Source organism: Tenrec ecaudatus, chromosome 3, assembly GCF_050624435.1.
Source record: "Tenrec ecaudatus isolate mTenEca1 chromosome 3, mTenEca1.hap1, whole genome shotgun sequence".
In the NCBI taxonomy this organism is placed as follows: domain Eukaryota; kingdom Metazoa; phylum Chordata; class Mammalia; order Afrosoricida; family Tenrecidae; genus Tenrec; species Tenrec ecaudatus.
In genome coordinates this window covers 216,817,869-216,843,111 of record NC_134532.1, presented here as the reverse complement: position 1 = coordinate 216,843,111, position 25,243 = coordinate 216,817,869, and the positions used below count along the sequence as shown (strand labels likewise).

Here is a 25,243-nt window from a genome sequence, read left to right as displayed (position 1 = left end):
ATGGGTCGGGACCTCACAGCAAACACAGTAACAAGGATGTCCCGGGTCAGAGAGGGACAGACGGGTGCAGGGAGGAAGGGAGGGAAGGAGACAGAATCAGAGAGGGAGAGGGAGAGAGAATCAGAGGAGGGAGGAAGGGAAAGAGGCAGGGTGAGTGAGGGACTGAGAGAGAGAGAGAGAAGAAGTAGGGAGGGGCTGGTGCCAGTAGTCACGGAGACGTGGGCAGGCGAGGATCTGGTGGATCCCTGCACTAGGTCAGCTGGCTCTATGCTGATTCCCGTCCTGAAGAATCACACACCTGCTAGACGCCCGCAGAGACTTGCCTTCGCCCCCAGGCTAAAGCCCGGAGGGTTGCACCAGCTGGACGGACACTGGTCCCCACGTCCCTGTGATCTGGCATCAGCCTGCCCCACTGTGACCCACTCCACGTCCCCCCTCCATCTCCCACCGTACGGAAGGGCTTGGCGTCTCCTGAGCGCGCTGGGCTTGCTGTGTCCCCAGGCGCCCCCACGCCCTTCGACCCTCTCTCCACCTTTCCTGCGAGTAAGTATCTGCTGTGTCGGACCACAGAGGCAGCAGCATGTTGACAGGGAGCTGCTGGCGGTTCAGAAGAGGACGTGGCCCAGGGATACCCCTGCTGAGGTCGGATGAACCTTGGCTCAACGAGAATACCAGAAAGACGTCGACGTGTGTTTCGTCGACTATGCCAAGGCATTCGGCTGCCTGGCTCCTGACAAACTGTGGACAACCTGGAGAAGGACGGGCATTCCAGAGCACCTCCTTGTGCCCGTGCAGAACTTGTACACGGACCCAGAACAGAACAAGGGGATGCTGCCTGGTTTAAAAATCAGGAAAGGGGCGTGTCAGCATTGCATCCTCTCACTGTACTCCTTCCATCTGTGCGCCGGACAAATCATCAGGGAAGCTGGATTACATGGGGAAGAGCGACACACGCCCCTTCTGACTTGGAAGCACTTGTCCCGTTTGCACAAGGGCCTCTGGATCCCGGCCCAGGTTCCGAGTGGGCACAGTGCGGCATTCTGGAATTCCCCTGCGTCTCAAGCCATCCGCAGTGCATGACAGTCCACGCGGCCCGCTGCCTTTCCGGGGAGACAATGAGACACAAGTCAAGGTCTTAATGGTCGTCTCTGCTGTGAGCTAACATCCATCCGACTTCGGCAATGACAGCCGCCTGGCCCTGCACCACCTGCACGAGGACTGGAGTCTGTCCGGCCAGGTGGGGGCTGTCTTCAGGTGCTTTGAGTGGGTGCCAACTCCTAGTGAGCAGAGTGCAATAGAAGGTAACGCCATCTGGTCCCGCACCAGCCTCACCGTGTCCACTGTGTGGGTCAGTCCCTCTTGTGGAGGGCCTTCATGGCCCTCATGGGCCCTTCTACTTTGCCACCTCATGCGTGGTCTTCCCTGCCCACATGGGGGCCCAGTAGGTGTCGGTATGAACCCTGCATTCTGCACCCAGCACCTGTAATCTGTCAGGTCTGCCTGGGGTGGGGGGTGACCCTCAGCCTCTGTGGTCCTGCCTCTGGGCTTCCTGGAGAAACAGACAAGCACTTAGACCCCCGGAGTCTCTGTGGCTCGTTGCCTTAGGAAGGTGGGATGGGGAGGGGTAGAGGCTGAGCTCAGCAAGCAGGCAACAGAGGGAGCGGTCCCATGAGGTTGGGAGTCCTGGCGGAGCTGTGGCCCTCGTTGGCTATGCATCACAGGTCAGCGGTGTGAACCCACCGGCCGCTCTGCGGGGCAACGGGGAGGCTTTACACCTCAGAGACCCGCAGGGGCAGTCCTATGCTGCCCTGTAGGGTCAATGGGAGTCAGAATGGACCGATGGCAATGGGGACGGCTCCGGGAGGAGCCCTGGCCTCGTGAGTTAGATGCTGAGCTTTGAGCCACAAGGCCGGTCAGTCATGTGATCCCATCTGCAGCCCTGAGGGTGAAAGAGGAGGCTGTCTGTCCCCATGCAGGTTGACAGCCCCGGGAACCCTTGGGAGCAGCTGTCCCCAGTCCTAGGGAGTCACTGTGAGGTAGGATGGACTAGATGGGTCTGTTCATGAGGTTATCACCAGGGCCCATGGGCCTTCACCCCAGTGTGGAATTCTGGGCACGGAGGACGTGGATTGCACCCCCTGACAGAGGTGACATCAACGTGACTTTGGGGTCCCCAGTGGAGGTGGCAGCTGCGCCAATATCTAGGGCCATAACTTGACTCCACCCCTTGCCCCCATCACCGGCCCGGCGAGGTGCATTTGGGCCAATGGTGTCTGCCATTGGGTGGGAGGGAGGGTCCATGCCTTAGCCCAGGGAAGAGGAGAATAAAGGAGCTGGCAGGAGTCATGGGAGGGCAGGGTACCCGGCTTTGCATGGGGATGGGGCAGGGCTGAGCCTCTGTCTACTGCAGGAGTGCGCCAGCTGCTCTCGTCCACCTGGGAGGAGTGACACCGTAAGTCACTGCACTGGGTGTCACCAACCCTAGTGTCTCCCACTGAGTGTAGCACTAGCCTCAGACTCCTCCCACTGGAAAACCAGGGGGCTGGGGTGTCTGCCCTCCAGGCCCCACCACCAGTTCACCACCAGGGTCAGGCAGAGGGTGGTGTTATGTCCCCGGCATGGGCTATGCAGGGCAGAGAAAGTGGGCAGGGAAAGCAACAAGGGTGCTGAGTGTGGATTCTGGGCAGGTGGGCACTGGGGTGGTACCCACAGTGAGATATATACGGCCAGGTTGCCGGGGGGGGGGGTGTCTGTTATGTCCACATTGCTGGTATAGAGCCCAAAGCTTAGAGAGCACCCAATATATGCTTGAAGGGACGGATGAGCTTTGGACCGACCCATGGATGGAGTGTGTGGGGCAGTGAATGACTTTAAGTGACTCTTCTCACAAGGCAGAGCCCTGGTCGTGCAGTGAGCTACGGGCTGGGCTGGAAACCAGGAGGTCAGCAGTTGAGACCCTCCAGCTGGTGGATTCGAACCTCCGTCCTGGTGGTTAGTAGCCCCGATGCATTACCATGACACCACCGGGGTACCTTTGGAGGTCCCCTGAGGTGGCGGGACAATAGTTCCATGGGTCTGCCCAGGCTCCATCCACTGCTTCCTTTGAGCCACACAGTACGCCCCCCCCCCCCCATACAAGGTGACAGGATGTAGGGGCCCATTGACAAGGAAACTAGCTTGCCGGATGCGTGGCTGGCCTGAGTTTACCCTTCCCTCCAGTGCTGGAGCCGACCAGGCGTTGGGACACCGGGTCACCTGGCCTTTCCTCTTGGGCATTTGTGAGAAGGGCGGTAACTTGCTGTTTCTGGACTTCTCCTGAAGGTTCAGCACCATGAGAGCAAGCCGGAGCACTCTCAGTTCACCTTGGCCGACGGCGTGAACGAAGACCTGGCTCTCGGTGACCAGATGGTGGACATCCTGGCCTCCGAGGACCCCGGGAGCATGCTGCAAGCCCTGGAGGAGTAAGAGCTGGTTTGCTGGCCAACAAGCGGGGAGGGGGCATCGTACACGCTCAGGCATCCCGTTGGCCATCCTCCGTCAGCCAGCATCTGCACTGACCACTGTGTGGCCAGCTGTGGATAGGTGCCTCGCAGGACGGGATGAAATGATGCCTGGTCCTGGCCCATCTTCATGATCGCTGGCTGGCGTGAGCCCTGCGGAGGCCACTGCGTTCCGAGTGCCTTCCCACCTGGGGTGGTGCTGCAGCACACCGGGCCTGGCCAGCTTTCCAAGGACCTTCTTCTTGTAGACCACTCTTGCCCCACGGACGCCTCCCGTACTCTGCCCACAGAGCGGTGAACATTGGTTATCCCGCACGACCCTAGAGGGCTCATCGGGAGAGAGAAGCAAATGCTTCCTTTCTTCCCCTTCCCACCCCCCACCGACAGCCAATATTTATTGGATGCTAGTTTTGTTGGGGCCTTGTACGAGAGGACCCAGCGAGTAAAGAAAAAGCCCTGTCAATTACTTTAAAAAAAATTGAAAGATCATTTTATTGGGGGCTCTCACAGCTCCTACAACAATCCATGTATCAATTGCATCAAGCGTATTTGTACCTAGCCTGCCATCATTGTTTTCTAGACGTTTAGTTTCTGAGCTTTGGTACCAGCCGAAACCTGCCAATTCCTTTTGACCTCCCCCTCGTGGTTTATTGTCAGGCTTCCGCGGTCCCCAGAGAACATGTCATTCAGAACGCCCTGGGTCTCAGCGTGCAAAGAAATCGGCAGAAATAGCTGGTTTTGCTGTCGCAAACCTTAGATCCTGTTTGCAATGCTTTCAGAGGTTTAGAGCATACCATTCAGTGGGTGTGTTGCCACCTTACTAGTTTGCTTAAAAAAAAAAAAGCAGCTTCCTGCGTGGGCTTCGTGTCATGCAATTAATCGAGCTGGGCGCTCATCACCAGAGCTGGCGTCAGAGCCTTGTCCTCCCTCTCGTTCCCACTGAGGTGAGCTTCCGTCTCCCTGGCCATGCCCAGAGGTAATTATTAATCCAGTTCCTGTCTCTGTAGATTTACCTCTCCTGCATGTTTTTTTTCCTAATCGTTTTCCTGGGGGCTCGTACAGCTCTTATCACAACCCATCCATGCAACCACGTGTCAAGCACATTTGTACATAGGTTTCCATCATCCATTTTCAAAACATTTTCTTTCTACTTGAGCCCTGGGTATAGCTCCTCTTTTCTCCCTCCCTACATGCCCCTGCCTGCCTTCCTCATGGATCCTTGACCAATGATGGCAACATATGTACAAATGTGCTCAAAACAAATGACGTATGGATTGTTCTAAGAGCTGTAAGGGCCTCCAATAAAATGATTTATTAAAAAAAGAAAAGAAAAAAATTACATGAATAACAATGAGTCTAAGGGAGAAGAAAATGTTCTAGGGGGAAAAAATGTGCCCAAACCCAGTGCTGCTGAGTGGATTCTGACTCCTTGCAACTGCCGGGCTGCTGAGACCGTGAATGTGACCAGGAGCAGGTGGCCTCCTCTTTCTCCCCAGGGGCAGCTGGAGGGTTTGAACTGCTGTCCCTTAATTTACCACTCCAATGCCTCCCTGACAGGACCCATGAAGCGTGTAGCCCCAGTTTGACTCTACGCCATGGGGTAACTTCAACAACCGGAACCCAGCCTCACTGCCATCGAGTTAATTCTGACTCACAGAAGCCCTGCAGGAAGGCTAGAATGACCCCTGTGGGCTTATCAGATGGTCTCTATTTCTGGGAGGAGGAAGCCTCGTCTTTCTCTTGAAGAGTGGCTGGTGGTTTGGAACCGCTGGCCTTGTGATTAGCAGCTCCATGTGTAACCATTGGATTGGTTCGGACTCCTAGCCACCTGCACGTCGAAGGTGGTTAGTAAGCCTTCCCCGAGTCCTGATGCTGCGCTCGCCTCCTTAGGGCTCCCTTCTCCAATTCTTGTTCAGAGTGCAGATTGCACAAGCCTGGTGACAGGGCACAGCCCGACACACCCCTTTCCTGATTTTAAACCTCGCGATACTGTTCAGACAACGTACGAGTGGCTGACCTTGGGGGAAGTGCGGCCTTAGAGGCCAGGTTGGCGAGACTGCGTGTGACATGCTTTGGGCGTGTTGTCCCTGAGGAAGGACATCACGCTCGGCGCTCAGGGAGACGGGCTGGCACCGTGGCTGCAACCGTGGGCGAAGGCCCAGGGACCAGCGTGAGGACGGTCGGTGCAGGCCGCGCGGTGTTTCTTTCTGATGCTCACGCGGTCGCTGTGAGTGGTCGCCGTGGGCTTGATGGTGACTGGCAGCAACCACCTTAATCACCCGCTGGAGCACACGGGCGGGAGAGAGGGAAGAGAGGAGAAGAGGCCTTGCTTGTCAACCATTTCAGACCCGAGGGCGTTAAGGGACCGTTGGTTTCTGCCGTGATTTCGTGTAAAGGGCTTCTCTGGACCTTTGTGTCTTGCAGCTTGGAGATTGCAACCCTGAATCAGGCTGACTCGGATTTGGAGGCTTGTCGAACCCAAATCAGCAAGGATGTCATCACCCTCCTGCTGAAAAAGCTGGCCAGCAGTGGGCACCTCTCTCCCCAGGTAGAGAGGAGGATGGGCAACGTCTTCAAGAAGCAGTTCCTGTTGCTGGAAAATGAGATACGAGAAGAGTATGATCGCAAGATGGTGGCGGTGACTGCGGAGTGTGACCTGGAAACACGAAAGAAGACAGAAAGCCAGTCCCAGAGGGAGATGGTGGCAATGGAGGAAGCGGAGGAGCTGCTGAAGCGTGTTAGCGAGAGGGTAAGACTGCCCTGGAGGGGAGGGGGGTTCACTTGTTCCTCTTCTTCCTTTCAGAGCTTTGTAATTTATATAAACACCCCTCCCATCCATCCAGCCACCCACCCATCCATGCATGCATCTATCCATTCTTTTGTCCACCTACCCACTTACCCACCCATCCACCCACCTATCCATCCATCCATCCACCTATCCATCCATTCATCCATCCACCCACCTATCCAAGCATCCATGCATCATCCATCCATCCATGCATCATCCATCCATCCATCCATCCATCCATCCATCCATCCATCCATTCATTTATCCACCCAATGATTTATTCACTCAACTACCTCTTTATCTGTTCATCCATCTATTCCTTTACCTATCATTGATCTGTCCCTATGCTCATTATTCTACCCATCTATTCATCCCTCTACTTACTCATGCAGTCATCCATCCATCCACTGGTCCATCCATCCATCTGTCCATCCATCCACCCACCCCCACCTATCCATTCATCCATCTACCCATTTACTTATTAATTCACCTATTCCTCCATCTATCACCCATATATCTCTCTAATCATCCATCCATCCATCCATCCATCCATCCATCCATCCATCCACCCACTCATTAACCTATTGGACTATCATCATCCATCCATCTATCCATTTTTTCATCTACTCATCCATTCGTCCATTCATATTCCTATCTGAAATTTATTTATTGAGTACCTATTTCTCTCAAGAGCCCTGTTGGTGTAGTGGTCACACGTTGGGCTGCAATCCACATGGTCGGCAGTTCAAAACCACCAGCAGCTCCTGGGAAACCCACAGGGGTGTGGCTATGAGTCAGCAGGGACTCCATGGTAGTCAGGTTTTTGGCTTAGCTTACTACCCGCCAGGCATGATATTAGGGAGTAATCCATTTGCTGCAGAGGACAGGCTTGCAGACTGGAGTAGGCTGGGATTTCCTGTTCTGAAAGGGCTATTGCCTTAGGTGCGATCGTTGTTGTCAGGTGCCGTGACCTCGTCTCTGACTCCTAGTGAGCCGTGTATGCAGTGCTCCCCGATCCTGCCCCACCCTCCCAATCTTTGCCACGTTTGAGCCCTTTCTTGCAGTACTGGGTCCATCCGTCTCATGACGACCCTCTCATTTCTGCGGATACTCACTTATACTAAGCATGCTGCTAAACACAAGGTCAGCAGTTCGAAACCACCAGCCACCGCCCAGGAGAAACGCAAGGCTTTCTACTTCCAGAAAGAGCTCCCGTTTCGGAAACCCGCAGGGGCCGTTCCACTGTGTCCTCTCAGGTTGCCATGCATCAGAATCAACTTGATGGCAGAGGGTTTGGTTTGCTACCTTTCTGGAGTGCCTTTCTCTGGGGACTGACCCCTCCTGAGAATATGACAAAGTACCTGAGACCAGGTGTCACCATCCTCACTTCTAACCAGGTGAGACTAGGCAAGCCTGACACCCACGTGTTATCACAAGAGGCCAGTCCCTGGAGAAGGCATCTGCTGTGTAAAGCGGAGGGGCAGGGAAAACGCATAAGACCAACGGTGAGGGGGCGCAGGAGCGGGCACCGACCACCTAAGGGCGGTATCTAACACCACCCCCAGCAGCAGCACCGCTGGCTGCATCTGGGGCACTTCTCAGTGCTGCAGGCAGGAGCTCTTCCACAGCGAAGGCGAGCTGCTGGTGGGGTCAGAGCAGGGCTCAGGTTGAAAGGTGAGCTCAGGACCACACCTTTCGCCGTCCATCCTGCTTCCATGGCTTTGGATCGCCTGAACACCCCCCGCCCCACAACCCTTTTGCCGTATGTCATGACGCACGCTCAGGGAGGAGGGGTTTATGGGCGAGTACACCAACCGAGGTCCTCAGAGTCCTGCCTCCAGCGCATGTGACTTAGACTGGCAATGGGAGTGAGAATTCAGCAAGGCTGTCCCCTTCCATCTCTCCCCCTTCCACCCCCCAAGCATCCACTTCTCTGCCCCTCTCTGGCTTCTCAAACCGTCTCGATTTGGGCCCGATGGCAGCTCCTTCTCTGCTGCCCGTCGCTGACAGTGGGGGCTGGTGGGAGCAGCCTGTGAGCCTCAGGGCAGACGCTCACAGGCCCGAGTGTTTTCTGTGCGGGCAGGCAATTTGCAGCCAGTTTGACCCGCAGATTCCCTCCCTGGTGAATTGTCTGCCTCTGAGATGGCTCTGGAAAGCATCCGGCAGATGGGGCTGGGGACAGGTGGGGTTAAACACCTGCACACACCTCCTCGCCGACAGCATGTGGCAGACGTTATGGGTGTGTGTGTGCTGACGTGTGTTTGTGTGGGGTGTGTGTGTGGGGTGGCCATCAGTGAATTATGTATAGGCACATATATGCACATGCATCTTGTGTGTGTGCAGTGTATCATGAATGCGTATGCGGGCACACATGTGTGTACCACATGTGGATTTTATGTCCTGTGTGCCTGCGTGTGCACATGTATGCAGTGCAGTGTGTTCGCTATGTATGTTTGCTGGGTGGATTGCATAACTGCATGTGGGTGCATATGTTGACATGTGTGTGCCACTGAGCATACTGGTGCTTGTGTCTGTGTTTCATATATGTGTAGACCTGCGTACATGTGGTTGTGTCTGTGTGCATGTATGTGCTCATGTTAACTACATGTGCATATGGGCCTGTGTGCACATGTGTACACATATCCATGCATTCATTGCATGTGTACACATACCCATGTGTGTGGGATTTTGTGTCTATATGCCCGCATTCATTTCACATATGCATGTGCTTGTGTGCAAGTGTACCTGTACCACTGTGTTCATTCCATGTTTATGTCCTGTGTGCGTGTGTACATGTATGCACGCTCACGTTTTCAGTGCATGTGCATTTGCGCCCATGTACATCTGCAGAGGTTGAGTATGCACCTGCTTACACATACCAGTGTGTTTGTTGCTTGTATACACATGCCATGTGTGTGCCCACGTGACCGTGATTTCGCTGACTGTGTACGCTTACCCATGTGTGCACCTGCACGCCTGCATGCTGGTTGCGTGTGTGCACGTGTGCGTGTTCCTCAGGCCGACGCCTCACGCAGCTTCCCTTGTCCCTGTAGTGTGCAGCCGAGTGCAGCAGCCTGCTGCGGACCCTGCACGGCCTGGAGCAGGGGCGCCTGCGGAGGGCGCTGGCCCTGCGGCAGGAGGAGGACCTCGCGCAGGCACACCGGCAGCTGGCCCTCTTCCAGCGGAGCGAGCTGCACAGGATCTTTTTCACCCAGATCAAAAGCGCGCTTCTCAGAGGGGAGCTGACGCCCGAGGCGGCCAAAATGCTGCTGCAGGACTACTCGGAGAGCCAGGTAACACTCTGTCCTGCCAGCCTGCTCTCGGGCAGTCGCTGTCCTCGGCTGTCCCCCCCCCCTGCTCTGCTCCTCTCCAGGGAGCGCAGGTCTCTGCTCTAGGGAAGCGCCAGCGAACCAACTGCCCTTCGGCCTCTGGCTGTAGGGAGTCCCCGGGGAGCAAGGGGCTGGGCAGGGCTGGGTTTGAATTCCACCTCCACCCTGTCACCTGGTGAACTTATGCAGGTGAGCTCACCTGTCTCATGGGTGTCCTGCAGCGTCCATGATCACGGTGATCAAGGAGGGAGGAGCTGGCCCCTGGCCAGCCCGGGCTGGGTGCAGTTTCCTCAGTAGCCATTGCAATGAAAACGGGAGGGTGGGCGAGCTGGCCAGCCCTGAGGCACGGCGCCCCTGTGTCCCACAGCAGGTGGTACTCCAGCGTGCCCCCTCTGTCGCCATGGCTGTTGTTCCCGCTCGGCTCACCTGAGGTCAGCCTTGGTGGCCTCCCCTGTGACGGTCACTCCTGCAGCGATCCAGAGCCTTCCATTCATTCATGTTGAGAAGTGGACCGCCAGGTCTTTCATCCTAGTTTACCCCGGTCTGGAAGCTCCACTGGATCCAGTCCCCCTGGCCCCGTGATCCTGTTTCTATTAGAAGTACCTGGGGCTCAGCTTCCTGTCTCAGTGATGGGCGAGCCATCAGAGCATGGCAGGCAGATAGGTGGGTGGGGGGACACATGGATCCAACGTAGTGTGTGTGTGTGTGTGTGTGTGTGTGTGTGTGTGTCTGTATAAATGAACCTTGGCAGGATAGTGGTTCTGCATTGGGCTGCTACCTGCAAGGTCAGCAGTTCAAAACCACCCACCATTCCAAGGGAGAAAGACAGGGCACTCAAAGGGGCAGCTCCACCTTGTTCTGTAGGGTCGGTACGAGGCAGCATTGACTTGATGTATCGCAGCAGGGCTTGGAGGAAGCTAACAAGTTAACATGAGGTCATCCTGGAGTTGGTGGGTCCTAAGCCAATATGAGGGAAGCACTCTTCCCATTTAGGAAATTAAACATCGGGATAGACTTCTCCCTTGGTTTTAATTAGGCGTAACTCCCCCTCCCCCCCTCCTCTTTTTAAAAAACCAGGATCATGTGGAAGAGCTGATGGACTTCTTCCAGGCCACGAAGAGGTATCACCTAAGTAAGAGATTCGGCCACAGGGAGTACCTGATCCAGACCATGCAGTCCTCGGAGACCCGGGCCCAGGGCCTTCTGAATGCCGCGGCTGCTCAGCTGACCCGCCTCATCCAGAAACACGAGCGGTAAAAGCCGACACAGAACCAGCCAGCCGGCCACAGGCTCCTCCTGGTGACGCTCCTTGATGGGCGTGCCCAGTCCCTCCGACTCACGCGGCAACCCTGCCCACCCTGCCCGCCCTGCCCGCCCTGCCCGCCCTGGCCATTGTTATGCTTGAGCCCGTTGTTGCTGGCACTGTGCCACCCATCCCTTTGAACGTCTTCCTCTCTTTTTTCTTGATGACCCTCTACTTTATCTGGGGCGACGTTTGCTCTTGCTCACTCATCATCTGCTCTGGCTGCTTTATGAAGAAGTCGGTCTCTAGTTGGATTCGCTCCTTGCACTGTGGACTGGCCGGAAGGCACATGCTAATCAAGAGAGCGTCCCACCCCACCCCCTTGTGTTCCTCCTATGGCTTCAACCCTGTGTTAGGGAGGCTTCTCTAGAGAAACGAAACCAGAAGACTTATGAATCTATCTATCTATCTATCTATCTATCTATCTATCTGTCTGTCTGTCTGTCTGTCTGTCTGTCTGTCTGTCTCTCTCTCTCTCTCTCTCTCTCTCTCTCTCTCTCTCTCTCTCTGTCTCTCTGTCTCTCTGTCTCTCTATCTCTCTGTCTGGATAGGTTTATACAGTGAGGACTAGAATGGGTCATTAGTGCACACAGCAGTACAGAGAGCCCAGTTCAACTCCCTTTCGTGGAACAATTCAAACACTGAAAGTCCTTCAACTCACTCAGGCTGCCAGTCCAAGGCCCAGGAAGTATCAGCAGTCTGCCCTCAGGTAAGACAGGTAGAGCTGGCCCGCAAGCAGACAGCAGGGTGGGGCAATGGCAGTCACCAGGAGTGCAGCAAACAGGCCCCGATGGGATCTTAAGGTCCAACTATGTAGTTCCTTTAACACAATCCACCTGCAGCGTGGCAAAGCAGGTCAAGAAGGAGCGACAGTCGATGGGTTGGCTTGGCCCATGGGCAATGCAGCACACGGTTGAGGCAAAGAACTAGCTCAAGCAGCAGCACGCTGACCCGATCACCAGGGAGAAAGAGAAAAGGGGACCGGCCTTGGAAAGCCATTTAGCTCATTGCCCTCCAATCAAGCTGTGACCTGATTAAACTCCACCCACATGTTCCCATGGAAGCCTAGTTGGCATCATAAACCTCACAAACCCTTATCAGCTAGCAGCCAGCTTGATGTAGCTGTTGTTGTTGGTGGCGGTGTCCGTCTGTCTCGTTGACTCTGACTCACAAGGACTGTGCAGAGCAAGGCTGCTCCGTGGGGTTTTCAAGGCACTGAACCCTCAGGAGCAGATGGTCAGGGGTGTCATTGGCCGCCTCTGGCTGGGTTCGACCCACCAGGCAAGGAGAGGCAAGGAGGACAGAGGGAAATGGTAATCACAAGGAGGCTTTGGGAAGAGCACCTGCCTCATATTGGATTAGGACCCACCCTCCTCCGGGATGACCTCACGGGTCTTGTACAAAGACCCTATTTCCAAACAGGGTCACGCTCGCAGGATCTGGGGGCCAGGGAATCGTATTTTGGTGCGGAGCTTCACACAATCTGATGTCCTGGGTTTTCTCAGGCCTGCCCAATCCAGGTCCCACAAACCGGGTGACTGGCAAGGACAGATACTCGTTCACAGGTCTGGGGGCTGGGAACTCAAAATCAAGGTGTTGTTCGGGGTTGCTCCTTCTGGGGTTCCAACGGGAGCATCGGTTTGCCTCAACCCTCTCTTCCAGCTTCTGGCTCAGCCAAGATCGAAGATACCAGGATTTTACTGGGATCTGGGTGAAAGCTTAGAGAGCCAGTTGGTTTTCCATTCAACAGATCGCACACATTTTGTTTCATGCACTGACCACAATCCCCACAATGTAGCGGCATTCTCCCCCTGCCTCCTTGTGTGTACCATTTCCACCTGCCTTTTTGTCCTCTCCCTTCCTGCCTCCTGGGTTTTAAACCTGGGCCAAAGCTGCTCTTTGCTCTCAGGTGGCTAACGGCTAAGGAGTCCTGCTGCCCTGGCATGACTGTTCATGGTTGGGCTGCACGTTGAGCCATGAGGTGAGTTCAGTTCCGAGCTCGAAGAATGACTAAGGGCCACCATCCGGGGACCTTCTAACAAATAAGCTTTGTCTTTTTTGTGATTCTGAATCTTGTTCCATATTTTTCTCTCATCCTAGCCTAGTCCTTCTGTGGTGTTCTTTCGCAGAGTGATTGGTAGTGGTAGCTGGGCACTGTCTAGTTCCTCTGGTCTCAGAGTCGGCTGGTGATCCCTGGCTTGTAAATGCATCCTTCCAGCCTCTGCCTCCTTCCGTCACAGGGCCATCTTTCTCCATCCATCTCTCCGGATCCCTTCTTCTTCTTTTTATTTTAAAAATCATTTGATTGGGGGCTCGTACAGCTCTTATCATAATCCATCCGTCCGTCCATCCATCCATCCATCCATCCATCCATCCATCCATCCATCCATCCATCCATGTGTCAAGCACATTTGTACATAGGTTGCCATCATCATTCTCAAAACATGTTCTTTCTACTTGAGCCTTTGGTGTCAGCTCCTTGTGTTTTCCCCCTCTTCCTCCCTCAGGAACCCTTGATAATTTTATAAATTATTATTTTTTCATGCCTTACACTGACCGATGTCTCCCTTCACCCACTTTTCTGTTGTCGGTCCCCCTGGGAGGGGGCTATATGTTGATCATTGTGATGGGTTCCCCTTTTCTCCCCTCCCCTTCCCCTTCCTCTCCTGGTATCACTACTCTCAATATTGGGTCCGAGGGGTTCATCTGTCCTGGATTCCCTGTGTTTCCAGCTCTGATCTGTACCAGTGTACATGCTCTGGTCTAGCCGGATTTGTAAGGTAGAATTGGGGTCATGATAGTGGGGAAGGAAGCATTAAAGAACTAGAGGAAATTTGTGTGTTTCATCGGTGCTACATTGCACCCTGACTGGCTCGTCTCTTCCTTGTCACCCTTGTATCTCTTGTTTTTTAATAAGAGCGTCTCTCATATTGGATGAGGGCTCACCCTACTCCAAGATGACCGACCTTGGGTTAGCTTCTCCACCTGTTTCCAACAAGGTGACGTCCACAGATTCCGGGCAATAGGAACTCTTTGTTTTCTTGGAGGGAGGACACCATGCGAGCTGTGACTTGTCTCAATCCAGCTGCTCTGAGGGCCTCTCCAGCACGAGCCTCGAGAAGCCACTGGTGGAGCCTCATGGTGACACACGCATGCAGCCGCTCGTCCCTCCGGGCTCTTGCATTCACTCCCAGGATCAAGTCTGAATGTCCTGGGGCTTGTCTTGGGTTCTCATGTGTTTTCCCTCTTTTTTCAGACCCACCTGGCTCTGAGCACCCAGGTCATGTGGCAGTGACACAGCTCTTTGTATACTCCTCGCTCCTGGTGGCTTTCCGTCTCACTGCTCTTGGGGACTGCTCAGCGGCTGAATCCAGGCCCCACAAACTGGGCGGCTCACCTTTCGATGAGACTAACTCTGGGCAACAGGACGTGCTAATCACAGGGATGTGGGGGTCCGGCTCTCCTACGATACCCTGTGGTTTTATGGGTGTGGGGCTGCCCCTCTGGTCCTTTCACCAGGACTCTGCTGCTCCGCTCATGCCCAATTTAACTTGGATTCTGAAAGCTGGGAATGTCGCACCCGTTCACCACCCCAAGGTGCTGATGAATTCACCACCCGCATCTGACTCGGCGGCCTGATTCATTTTCACTCGAGAGAAAGGACCCTGGTTGGCCCTCTTTGAAGTACCTGGGTGGCTGGCCGCACACGGTGGTGGGCAGGACCCGGGTAGCGTGTTCTACTTCTCTGAACATTTTATTTTAAAAGGCTGGCCCAGAACCGTGTTTCTCAAGCATGGGCCTGCCGTTCATTCACCCATGTCGCCTGTTCCTTCCAAAGACCAGCCGTGGGAGTCCTGGGGAGGGAGGGGCGGGCCCCGCGCGGCAGCCCCATTTGGAATGGTGGAGGTAACTGTGGGGGTTGTGAGGGCTGCCAGGACCCCTGGTGACCCCAGGCACAACAGAACACAACCCCGCCCGGCCCTGCACCACCCTCACAGGGGACCTCCGTGTGAGCCCGTCCTTGCAGCCCCCATGTCAGTCCAAGTCGCCCAGGGACCCCCTCTCTGCCGCAGCTCCTCGACACAGACTCCTCTGGACCTGGACCTCTTGGTCCGCACCTGCATCCCACATGGGGCGTCTTTTACTTTGGATCCCTCCCTTGTGAGAGCCGTGTATGGGTGAGGACCCACAGAGCAGGTCATCCATTTGACACCCAACAATTTGTACCATTTCACTTCTTCGATTCCAGTGCCGTCCCCTCCCTCCGTGGACGGACCATGACCCAGCCCACTTCCTCCCTGGCTTTCCTGTGTCCCTTCCTCCGCCTTTCCTCACTCCCATACTGCTATCCCTGGCGCAGGGATGCCCCTCCGTTGTTCTTAGATGTGCTCCCCTTGCTGGTGTCAGGGCTCCCCTTATGGACCCGTCTATGATGGGGCTGAAGACTGAGCTGTGAGGGTCAAGTTCCACTCCAGACTTGACCAAGGGCTGTGATCCTCCTGAGAGTTCCACCGGTCTCTTTCTCTGCAGTAGCCCCGGCCTCTCATACCTTGTTGGCTTCTATCCATCCGGGTGTTTCTCCTCCTCCCTCCGGACCTTCTCATGGGGGCCCTCTCAGAGCAGTTGGCCGTGGTAGTCGTGTGCCATCTGGTGCTTCTGGTCTCAGGGCCTTGGAGACAGACGGATGTCTGTGTGGTCCTTGAGTCCGTTGGACTAATGGCTTTCCTCACTCTCCTCCACGTGGGGGAAGACGCATAACCGGACCATTGTTGGTGTGTTGGGGCTCATTGTTGGTGTGTTGGAGCTCATTGTTGAAGCTACTGGGTCAGTCCATCTCCCGGAGGCCCTTCTTGTTTTACACTGACCCACTACCTCCAGGGGCCAGGGATTCGACACGTGTGTGTGCGCGCATGTGAAGGACACACAGCCTAATCCATCACAGTTATTTTCTCCCAGAACTCCTTCCCTGCTTCCCCTCCAACAGATGCCTTTCCTCCTGCCCTTGTGCACTCTGCACACACCCCTAGAGACCCCGCCGTCACTCTGCCTGCATCCCAGCCTCCCACTTGGCTACCCACTCTCCTCCTGCTCATCTGTGGGGGTAGAGGTTTCTCTGATTTGAACCAACACCACCCACGAAGCCACCACAGCATCCAAGTTCAAGGCGGAGCGTTGAGAGCGTGTTGACTCTGTGTCCCTTTCCTCTAGAGCCGGGTACCTGGATGAGAATCAGATGGAGATGCTGCTGGAGAGGGCGCAGACAGAAGTCTTTTCTATAAGACAGAAGCTGGACCACGACTTAAAGCAGGCAAAGAAGAAGCTCCGCCAGAAACTGATCACTAAGCGAAGACGAGAGATGCTGCAAAAGGTACGCCGGGCACGCCGCCCATGCAGCCAGCACAGTGCCTGGGTGCTCGCAGAGTGTCAGGCCCGTGCCGGGCATTCGACCTCCCAAGAGCCAGGATCAGAAAGATGGCCCCCTGCCCTTGGTTGGCAGTGACTTTGCAATGCTGTGTTGAGAAGGATGCTTTCCCTGGTCATTGATGAGGGTTGTGGATAGGTTTGCTGTCGTTCGGAGGTATGTCGGAGAGTGGATTGGCGCAGATGTAGTGAGGTTAAAATTGAACAACTTATTGTTTGTTCTCCCTTTGGACTCAGTTTATATTTTCCCTTAGTTTTTCTTAATTTCGGCTATCTTTCCTATGTTTCGTTTCATCCCCGTTAGGTTTTCTTTTGGGCTGTTGTGTGTTTTTCTCCATCCGGAATCTGGGGCAGGTGAAAAGGACGTGGCGTACATGTAGAGGCCCATCTCCAAGGACAGTTTTTCTTGGGTTTGTGGGGGGAAGGTAGGGAGGAAGGGGGAGCTAAGAACGAATACAAAGAAGGAAATGCCCTAAATTGCTTGTCGGGATAGTTTGAGGCGTTTGAATTATCGAGGTGAATCTGAATGGTACGTGAATTGCAGGCCAATAAAACTGTTAACATTTTTAACAGTTGCTTAGCAAATATCAAACAAACGAACTAGAAGATTTTACAGAGCCTGTCCAGCTCTAGCCAGGCGGAGGGTCATGGTGGGTGAGTGAGGTCAGTGCGAGCACAGTGCTTGCCCGAGGACATCGTGAGGACGGTGGCAATGGGTGCCCGCGTTCCGGTTCTTAGTTGCTGGAGACTTGGCTTTGACTTGTAGTGACCGTGTGAGGAATTCCCACAGATAATATGTTGCCTTGTCCTGTGCCGGCCGCCGTGGGAGGGTTGAGCCCATTTTTGTGGCTAATGCCCAGTGCCTTCCAACCGAGAAGGCTCCTCTTCTGCCACTGTATCACACAGCATCCCGCTGTGAACCCTGTGGTCTCCTATAGCTAATTTTCAGAAGTCTCCATGGCTTTCTTCCTAGCCCAAGACGGAGTGTTTGCTTAGCCCTGTGCTAAATGTCTGGTGTCCTTTCTCATGCTACGATAGCTCCGTGGAGACAATATTGCTGTTTCCTCCATTCTTTCTTCTTGTGCATGTGAAGATGCTGAGACGCAGAGATGAAGTCAGGTGACCAAGGTCGATTATCTTGTAGGTGGTGGAAGTGAGATTTAGACCACCCCCCCACTCCATCCCCCCGGAAACTAAGCTTTTAGCCTGCTTGGACTGAGAGAAGAGATGAGGCCAACCCATAGGGGCATACAAGGTCATCCTGCCTTCAGCTCGGGATGCGTCCAGTCCGGTTCAAGCGGCACAGAGAGGAAGTGACCCCTTCTGTCCGGGAAAGCCAGGAGAGGCTTTACGGAGCAGGGTGGTCCTGAAGGACATGTCAGGCAGTGGGAGGTTCTTGTCCACAGGTAGAGCAGTTAGGAGAGGGTATGCTGTTGAGTTTGGGGGATTCGGTGAGTGTGCGCTGGCTCAGTTTGCAGAGGGAGCAAGGCAGCGGCCAAAGAAGACCTGTTTAGGAGGTAGGGCCCAGTCATGAAGAACATGGTGTCCCAGGCTCAGGAGTTTACCCTTAGGACAGCAGGGAACACGGAAGGCTTGAAGGCTCTCAAGAGGAAAGGTCAGGAACCAGGTGGGTGGTTTAGGAAGCTCGTGTGAACAGTTGGGAGCCTGGATCTCGGGACCCATGGGTGGCTCTAGCCCCAGGTGGGGAGAGATGGTGAGACCTGGACTGAGGGAATATCCCAAGCATGAGGAATGTCTTAGATTCCTAGTGTGGCGGCAACAGGAAACCACAGGCACGTGGTCTTAACAATCCGAGGTTTTCCAACAGAGATTTACCTTCGTACAACCCAGGAGTCCACAAGTCCACAAAGCACTGGCTCGCTGCAGGAGAGGCTTTCTCTGTTTGCTCTGGGAGAAGATCCTTGGTCTGGCTCCCTTCACTCCTGGGAGATCTCATGTGGCATCTGTCTTCCCCCCTGTTCTACCTTCTTGTCTCTGTGCTTAATTTGCTCTCTTTGTCTCTCAAAACTCATTAGGTTGTGGACACTCCTGGTACCAATAGGATCTCATTAGCATAGTGCCGAAAACCCACTTCCCAAATGGGATGGCATCCACTGGTTTCCTGGTTTGGACTCCAGCACGTAATTCTGGGCACACAGTTCAGCCCATGACCGCGAGTAAGGACACACTCAGAGGGAGTTGAGTTGTGGTTAGGTGCTGTGGAGGTGGCCCGGCTCCTAGTGACCCCAACAACAGCCGAACAAAGCACCGCACAGCCCTGCGCCGTCCACACGATGGTCGGTCCCCAGGCCTGAGCCCAGTGCTGCAGCCACTGTGTGTCACCCCTCTGGTTGAGGGCCTTCCTCTCTTGCTGCCCCTCCACTTTACCAAACACAGCGTCCTTCTCCAGGGACCGGCCTCCCCTGACAACAGGCCTAAATACATGAGATCCTGAAGTCTTCCGCCATCGTCCCCTTTCAAGAGCATGCTGGCGGGCCTTCTTCCACGACCGAATTGCTTGTTCTTTTGGGAAGTCAACAGGACTTTCAACAAGTCCAATGCTCTTATTGTTCTTTGGTCCTCTTTATTCAGTGGCCAAGTTTTACATGCATATGAGGCGACTGAAAATACCCTGGATTTTTCTCTCTGCCACTGAGTAGGTGCCAACGCCTAGTGACCCTAGAGGCAGGGTCAAACTTCCCCGTGAGTTCCCTAGACTGTAACTGTTTAGGGGAGTGGAGAGCCCGTCTTCTTCCCGAGTAGAGGAGGGGACAGCGGTTTCAAACTGCCAACTGTGCAATTAGCAGCCCCAGCACAGAACCGCTGTGCTGCCAGGGCTCGCGTGGCAGATTTATTCAATGCAATGGAATGCTTGTCCCTTGACCGCTTCCTCCATGAGCATTGATTATGGATCCAAGCAAGACAAAATCCCAGACAACTTCAATCTTCTCTCCCTTTTTCACGGTGTTCCCTACTGGTCCAGTGGTGAGGATTTGGGTCTTCTTTATGTTGGGTTGTCATCCATCCTGAAGGCTGCAGCCCTTGATCTTCAGCAGCAAGGGCTTCCAGTCCTCCTCACGGTCAGCCAGCAGGGCTCTGTCATCTGGGTACTGCAGGTGGTTACGAAGCCTCCCTCCCATCCTGATGCCACACTCTTCTTCACATCATCCAGCATCTCTGAGGACTCGCTCAGCACACAGACTGAATAACTGTGATGCACAGATACAACCACGGTGCCCCCCCCTTTCCTGTTTGCAAACCATGCGATTTTCCTGGCTCTGTTTACACAACTGCCCCTCGATCCACGTACAGGTTCCCCATGAGCACAATGAAGTGTCCTGGAATGGAATTAGCGTTCTTCTCTTGCTTACCCACGGTGTGTATGATCCCATGCAATCAAGTACCGTGGCAGAGTCAATCAGGCACAAGGCAACATTTCCCTGGTATTTTCCGCTTTGAGTCAAGATCTATCTGACACAGCAACGCTGTCCCTTGTTCCATGTCCTCTTCTGAATCTGGCCTGGACCCCTGGCAGCTCCTGTCAATGCACTGCTGCAACCATGGGTGGATGATCTTCAGCAAAATTGTACTGGCCTGTGATATCCAATCACATTGTTCTATAGTGGACATTCCTTTAGGTCACCTTTCTGTGGAAGGGATACAGATATACATCTCTCCCAGTCAGTTAGCCAACTTGCTGTCTTCCAAGTTTCCTGCCACAGACGAGTGAGTGCTTCTCATGCTTCATCAGCTTGTTGAAACATTTCAGTTGTCAGTCCCTCAATTCCCGGAGCCTTGTTTTTACCCAATGCATTCGGTGCACCGTGGACTTCTTCCTCCAGTACCATTGGGTCTTGCTCACCTGCTACTTCCTGAAACGGCTGAATGCTGACGCGTTCTTCTCGGTCCAGTGACTGTGTGCATTCTTTACATCTTCTTGTGATGTTTCCTGCATCGTCCACTATTTGGCCCATTGAGTCTTTCAATATAGCAACTCCATGCTTTGGCAGATAGGGCATGAAGGCTGACACGCAGGCTGTTATGTGATGCTATTCAAGACAGAGAGGGGAAGGTACAGAACACATTCCTCATTTGATTGATAGAAAAGTTGATTTCTAGGATCATGTTTTGGGGCCAACGGAGAGTCATAACTCTTATCTTGACCACTGATTGGACTGGACCATCCTGGACCCCTTGGTGAAGAGACAATACGGGATGGTTTGGTTTGATCCAAAGGTAGCATCTAGAAGGATGGAGGGCTGCAGATCTTAACAAGAGATTCTAGAACCCTACCCGGAACACTATTTTTTGTGGGTGCTCTTGATATATACTTGTGAGTGTTACAGAGTTAGGGTAATCAAATTCACCGCCATCTAGTCGATGCTGACTCATAGCAACCCTGTAGGACAGCCTAGAGTTGTCTTGGTGAATTTCTTTAACAGAATACTGGAGCAGAATGCCCCCTCTTTCTCCCATGGAGTGGCGCTGGTTTCCACTGTGGGCCTTGTGAATCGCAGCCCAACGCTTAAGCCCCCTTAGCACGAGGATGGAGCTCCACCAAAGCAAGACCTTATGTCCCTCATCCTTAGACAATTGCCCAACACATAGTAGGTGCTCAATGCACATTCACGAGTACATGACGGGATGAAGGAAGGGAGGGAGGAAGGAATTGGCAACATCCGTTCACCAGGAGCCCTGGAAAAGAGAAGAACCAGGTCATATTCTCGAGAAGACAGAACCCACAGACTATCTTTGGGATCCTCATTACAAACTAGACAGGTGGACCTCGTGCAGTGGGCCTTCATGGCTGCGGATCTCCCTCCACGGGATAGTCTTTCTCCATACTTTGACTTTATTAACTGAGGAGCATCCGTCAGCCTGAGCTCAGGTCTTCTGCAGGCCTTCTCTGACCTCCTCTCTCCTGGCTCCCAGCCTTATTTTGCTGCCGATCCTCTCTGTGCTGGAGGATAACAGCCAGAATGTTCCTTAGAAGTGAGGATGGCAAGACTGTCTCCCACGTACTTTACACATGGCTCCCAGAAGGGCCAGTCCCTGGAGAAGCACATCGTGCTTGGGAAAGCAGAGGGTCACCGAGCAAGAGCTAGCCTTGGCCCTTTCCTCATGGCGTGTCCACAGCGGGGGCTCTCTGTTCTGTGCCGCAGGCATTTCTTGAAGAGTTGTGACGTGCCGTTACTTTGGGATCCCTACACGTGGTGACCCCACGTGACAGAGCACATACCTCTGCTCCGTGGGGTTTTCTTGGCAGTGGTCTTTGGAAGCAGGCCGCCGGGTCTTAATTTCCGTGGTGGCGCGGGGTCAGTTCTACCGCCAGCCTCTTGGTTCCCACCCAAGTGCAAACCACTCACAGCACCTGGGAACCTACGTGGGCTGGGTCTGGGCGTCGTCCGAGTTTTACAAGAGTAAGAACGGGAAATCCCAGAGAGGGCAGGAAGCGTGTGTTGGGGCTGCCCAGATCGTAAGGTGAGGAGCCAGGATTTGAACCCGGTTGTCTAACTCTGCTAAAAGTGTGTTCAGCAGATATCGGACAGGGGAGGTTTTGCTCCACTGGGGGTCCTTTCCTCGGGATCTGAGCTTGTCGGGGAGAAAGGTAATCAGCATCTGTAACCACCCCTGACCAATCCCAAGTATTTCTCCAAAGGATTGACCTTGCCAAAGTCCACCCCCATTGAATGTCCATTCCTGGCCTTCCCCCACCCCCCACCCCCAGCACAAGGAGCAGCGAAGGGAGCAGCTGCCCATTGGTGAGGCCGTCCAGCATGCGAAGGACACCAGCCAGTATCTGGGCCAGTGGCGGAGCCTGATGGCGGACCAGAGTGCCACCCTGGAGGAGCTGCAGGAGTGGCTGGACCAGGCCGCGCTGGACGACCTCCGGGCCCTGACCCTCTCTCTGTCTGAGAAGGCCACCGAGGAGGTCCAGCGCCTGCAGAGTTCGGCGATGACCCAGGAGCTGCTGAGGCGCAGCGTGCCCTGGCTCTTCCTGCAGCAGATCCTGGAGGAGCACAGCAAGGAGACTGCCTCCCGGGCCGAGCAGCTGGACGGCGAGGAGCGGGGCCGGGGCCAGGAGGGTGCCCAGAGCGCGCGGCAGCGGCTGAAGGAGGACGCACCGGAGGCCTCGATGGAGGAGCAGGCGGAGCTGAGGCACTGGGAGCGCTCCGTCTTCACGTGAGTATTCCTGGGCGCTGTCTTGTCCCACTGGTTCATTCCTCGAATGTCTGCTTCGATGACTTGATTCCAGAACCACACCCGCACACCTGCTCCTCAGGTGGAGGCGCAGGTGGAGCTGGCTTGGTTGCGCCCAAGGATGCTGTGGTCTGCACATCGCAGCTTTGAGGCAACCCTGCGCGTCCGGCGGGTCTGTGGGCAGCACTCTGCCAGCAGCGTGTACCCGTGCTGTGGGTCTCTGTGTCCCTCGTCGGCCTCTCTCCGAATTGTCAAGCTGTTTCATCCTGCTGCTGACATTTCCCAGGCAACAATTTAGTGTAGAGATAACTTAAAAAAAAAATCAAATCATTTTACTGGGGTCTCATACAGCTCTTATCACAAGCCACACCTGCATCCATCGTGTCAAGCACATTGGCACATAGGTTGCCATCATCATTTTCTTTAAAAAAAATCATTTTATTGGGGGCTCGTACAGCTCTTATCACAATCCATTGTGTCACGCACATTTGTACATAAGTTGCCATCATCATTTTCAAAACATTTTCTTTTTACTTGAGCCCTTGGTATCAGCTAATTTCCTCCTCTCCAACCCCCCCCACCCTTTCTCACATGAAACCCTGATAATTTATCTTTTTTTTTCATGTCTTATCCCCACCCAAACATAGGGAACCCAAGACAGATGAACCCCTCAGAACCAATAATGAGAGTAGAAATACTAGGATGAGAAGGGGAAGGTGGGGGGAGAAAGGGGAAACTGATCACAGTTATCTACTTATAACCCCCTCCCAGGGGGACGGACAGAAAAGTGGGTGAAGGGAGGCAGCGGCCGGTGTAAGAGAGAACTTTCATACTCTCTGGGAAACCAGGAAACGCATGCGGCTCGCTTCCCTGTGGACTTGGGAGCCCTTCTCGCCCCGAGGTCGGCCTCCAGCGAGCCTCTGCGGCTCAGCACTCCTGCTGCTCTCACGGGACAGGAGCGGCACAGGCGACACGAGTCACAGTAGTAGAGTCAGGGAGAGCTGGGGGCGGCACAGAGGATGACAGGCTGGTCTTTGGCTTCCGGCGGCACTCCCTGCTCACTGGGATGCTCCACAGGAGCAAGAGGAGGTTGAGTCTATGGCTCTTTGATATCATTAGAGGTCCGGCCCTGCCATCGCTCTGCTGCCCGACCTTCGGGGTGCCAGCCTGGTCCCTCGTGGTGCCAGCCTGGTCCCTCGTGGCCACAGGATGGCTGCTGCATGCCGGTTGTCACTCCCATCTCTCCCCAAGCCCCAGGAAAGGCACCTTCTGATCCCATGGGCAGACTGACACCGTAAGCCCGCGCCCGGGCCACTCCATGTCACGCAGAGTGGGCGGCCACCTTGCCTGAGATCAGAGGGCAGCAGGCGTTTTCTCGGTAGGGTGAGGTGGGGACCGTTGTCGGGACCACCCTAGCCCGGGTGCCAGCTGCTCAGCTCTGCTCCGGCGGTATGTGCTCAGCCACAGGACCTCCGTGGGCAAATGAGCATGATACAACTTTATTTACAGACACAGGCTGGGCGCCACCCACGGACTGCCCTTTTCTCACGCCGACCTTTAGACCAGGCAGGATCCTACCTTCAGACCAGGCATGGGGGCGGGTCTTCCTGTCCCCACCATTTCTGGAGGGCCAAGCCATGATGCAGCCAATGGGGAGCCAAGGGGCAGGACTCTGGATCACCTGACCCACCATCTAGCAAAGTACCCACTTCCCAGTGTTGACCAGGGATGGAATGCGCTCAGAAAACCCCCCGACTGACCACCATCGAGTCAATCCTGACTCACTGCGACCTCGTGGGCAGAGCGGAACTGCCCCGTGGGTTTCCGTGACCGCAGTGCTTTATGGAAGCAGAAAGGCTTGTCTTTCTCCCTCGGAGCGGCTGGTGGGTTTGAACTGCCGACTTGACGGTTAGCAGCCCAACATGAAACCACTCCCACACTAGGAATCCCCTTGATGAGTGGGCAGAGGAGGGTCAGTCCAGGCACGCACCAGCTCATAGACGTCTGTCTCTGCCATCGGCGAGGGCTGCAGACAGGCCTCTCCCCTCCGCTCCTCTCCTTAGAGGGCCTTCAAACACAGCTGAATCAAACGGTGGCTTTCCCCTTGGGCATTGACTGAGCAACTCTATCCCGGGCCTTTTTCATGTGAATTCTAACCTCTCGCCTTCCCTAGGGAACCCAGAACTGTCATCGACCCTGCCATGGGAAGAGGGGCACTGGGTGTCCGAATCGTTGGGAGGGGTGGAGGGGTGGGGGTGACCTCAGCCCCATAGAAGCCAGCCCGGGGCAGCTGATGATGGTGCTTTCCCACCCCCTGTCGTGTAGTGGGGACGCGTTGGCCTGCTAACCACAGGGTCAGCGATTGGAGACCACCGGCTGCTCTGCGGGAGAAAGACAGGGCTTACTCCTCCCCTGACGAGTTACAGTCTCAGAGACCCACAGAGGCAGGCCTTCCCTGACCCGTAGGGTCACTATCGGATGGCACCGACGTGCTGGCAGCGAGTTTGGGTGCGTTTGAGGAGGTCGGACGCGGTACCCACAGCCACATGGTATCGTTCCTGCCCTGGGCATCAATCAGCACGCATGTGCCGGAGCCCACTGATGCAGCCGCCGGTGGTGTCCATCCACCTCCTCGAGGGCCCTCCTCTCTTGCCACCCCTGCACGCTCCCGAGCACAGCGTCCTTAAGAAAGGGAAGGGTG

At 54.8% G+C, this 25,243-nt stretch overlaps 1 protein-coding gene across 2 annotated transcripts in view; it reads left to right on the top strand.

The window, feature by feature from the left end:
* Nucleotides 1-25,243, top strand: part of EVC2 (EvC ciliary complex subunit 2) — an 84,776-nt gene that overhangs the window by 32,912 nt on the left and 26,621 nt on the right. For both annotated transcript variants that reach the window (XM_075544547.1, XM_075544546.1), the window contains 6 exons: nucleotides 3,322-3,461; nucleotides 5,925-6,249; nucleotides 9,342-9,581; nucleotides 10,695-10,870; nucleotides 16,129-16,288; nucleotides 22,070-22,524. In XM_075544547.1, the coding sequence (XP_075400662.1) occupies nucleotides 3,322-3,461; nucleotides 5,925-6,249; nucleotides 9,342-9,581; nucleotides 10,695-10,870; nucleotides 16,129-16,288; nucleotides 22,070-22,524 (1,496 nt within the window). The remainder of the gene's footprint in view (nucleotides 1-3,321; nucleotides 3,462-5,924; nucleotides 6,250-9,341; nucleotides 9,582-10,694; nucleotides 10,871-16,128; nucleotides 16,289-22,069; nucleotides 22,525-25,243) is intronic.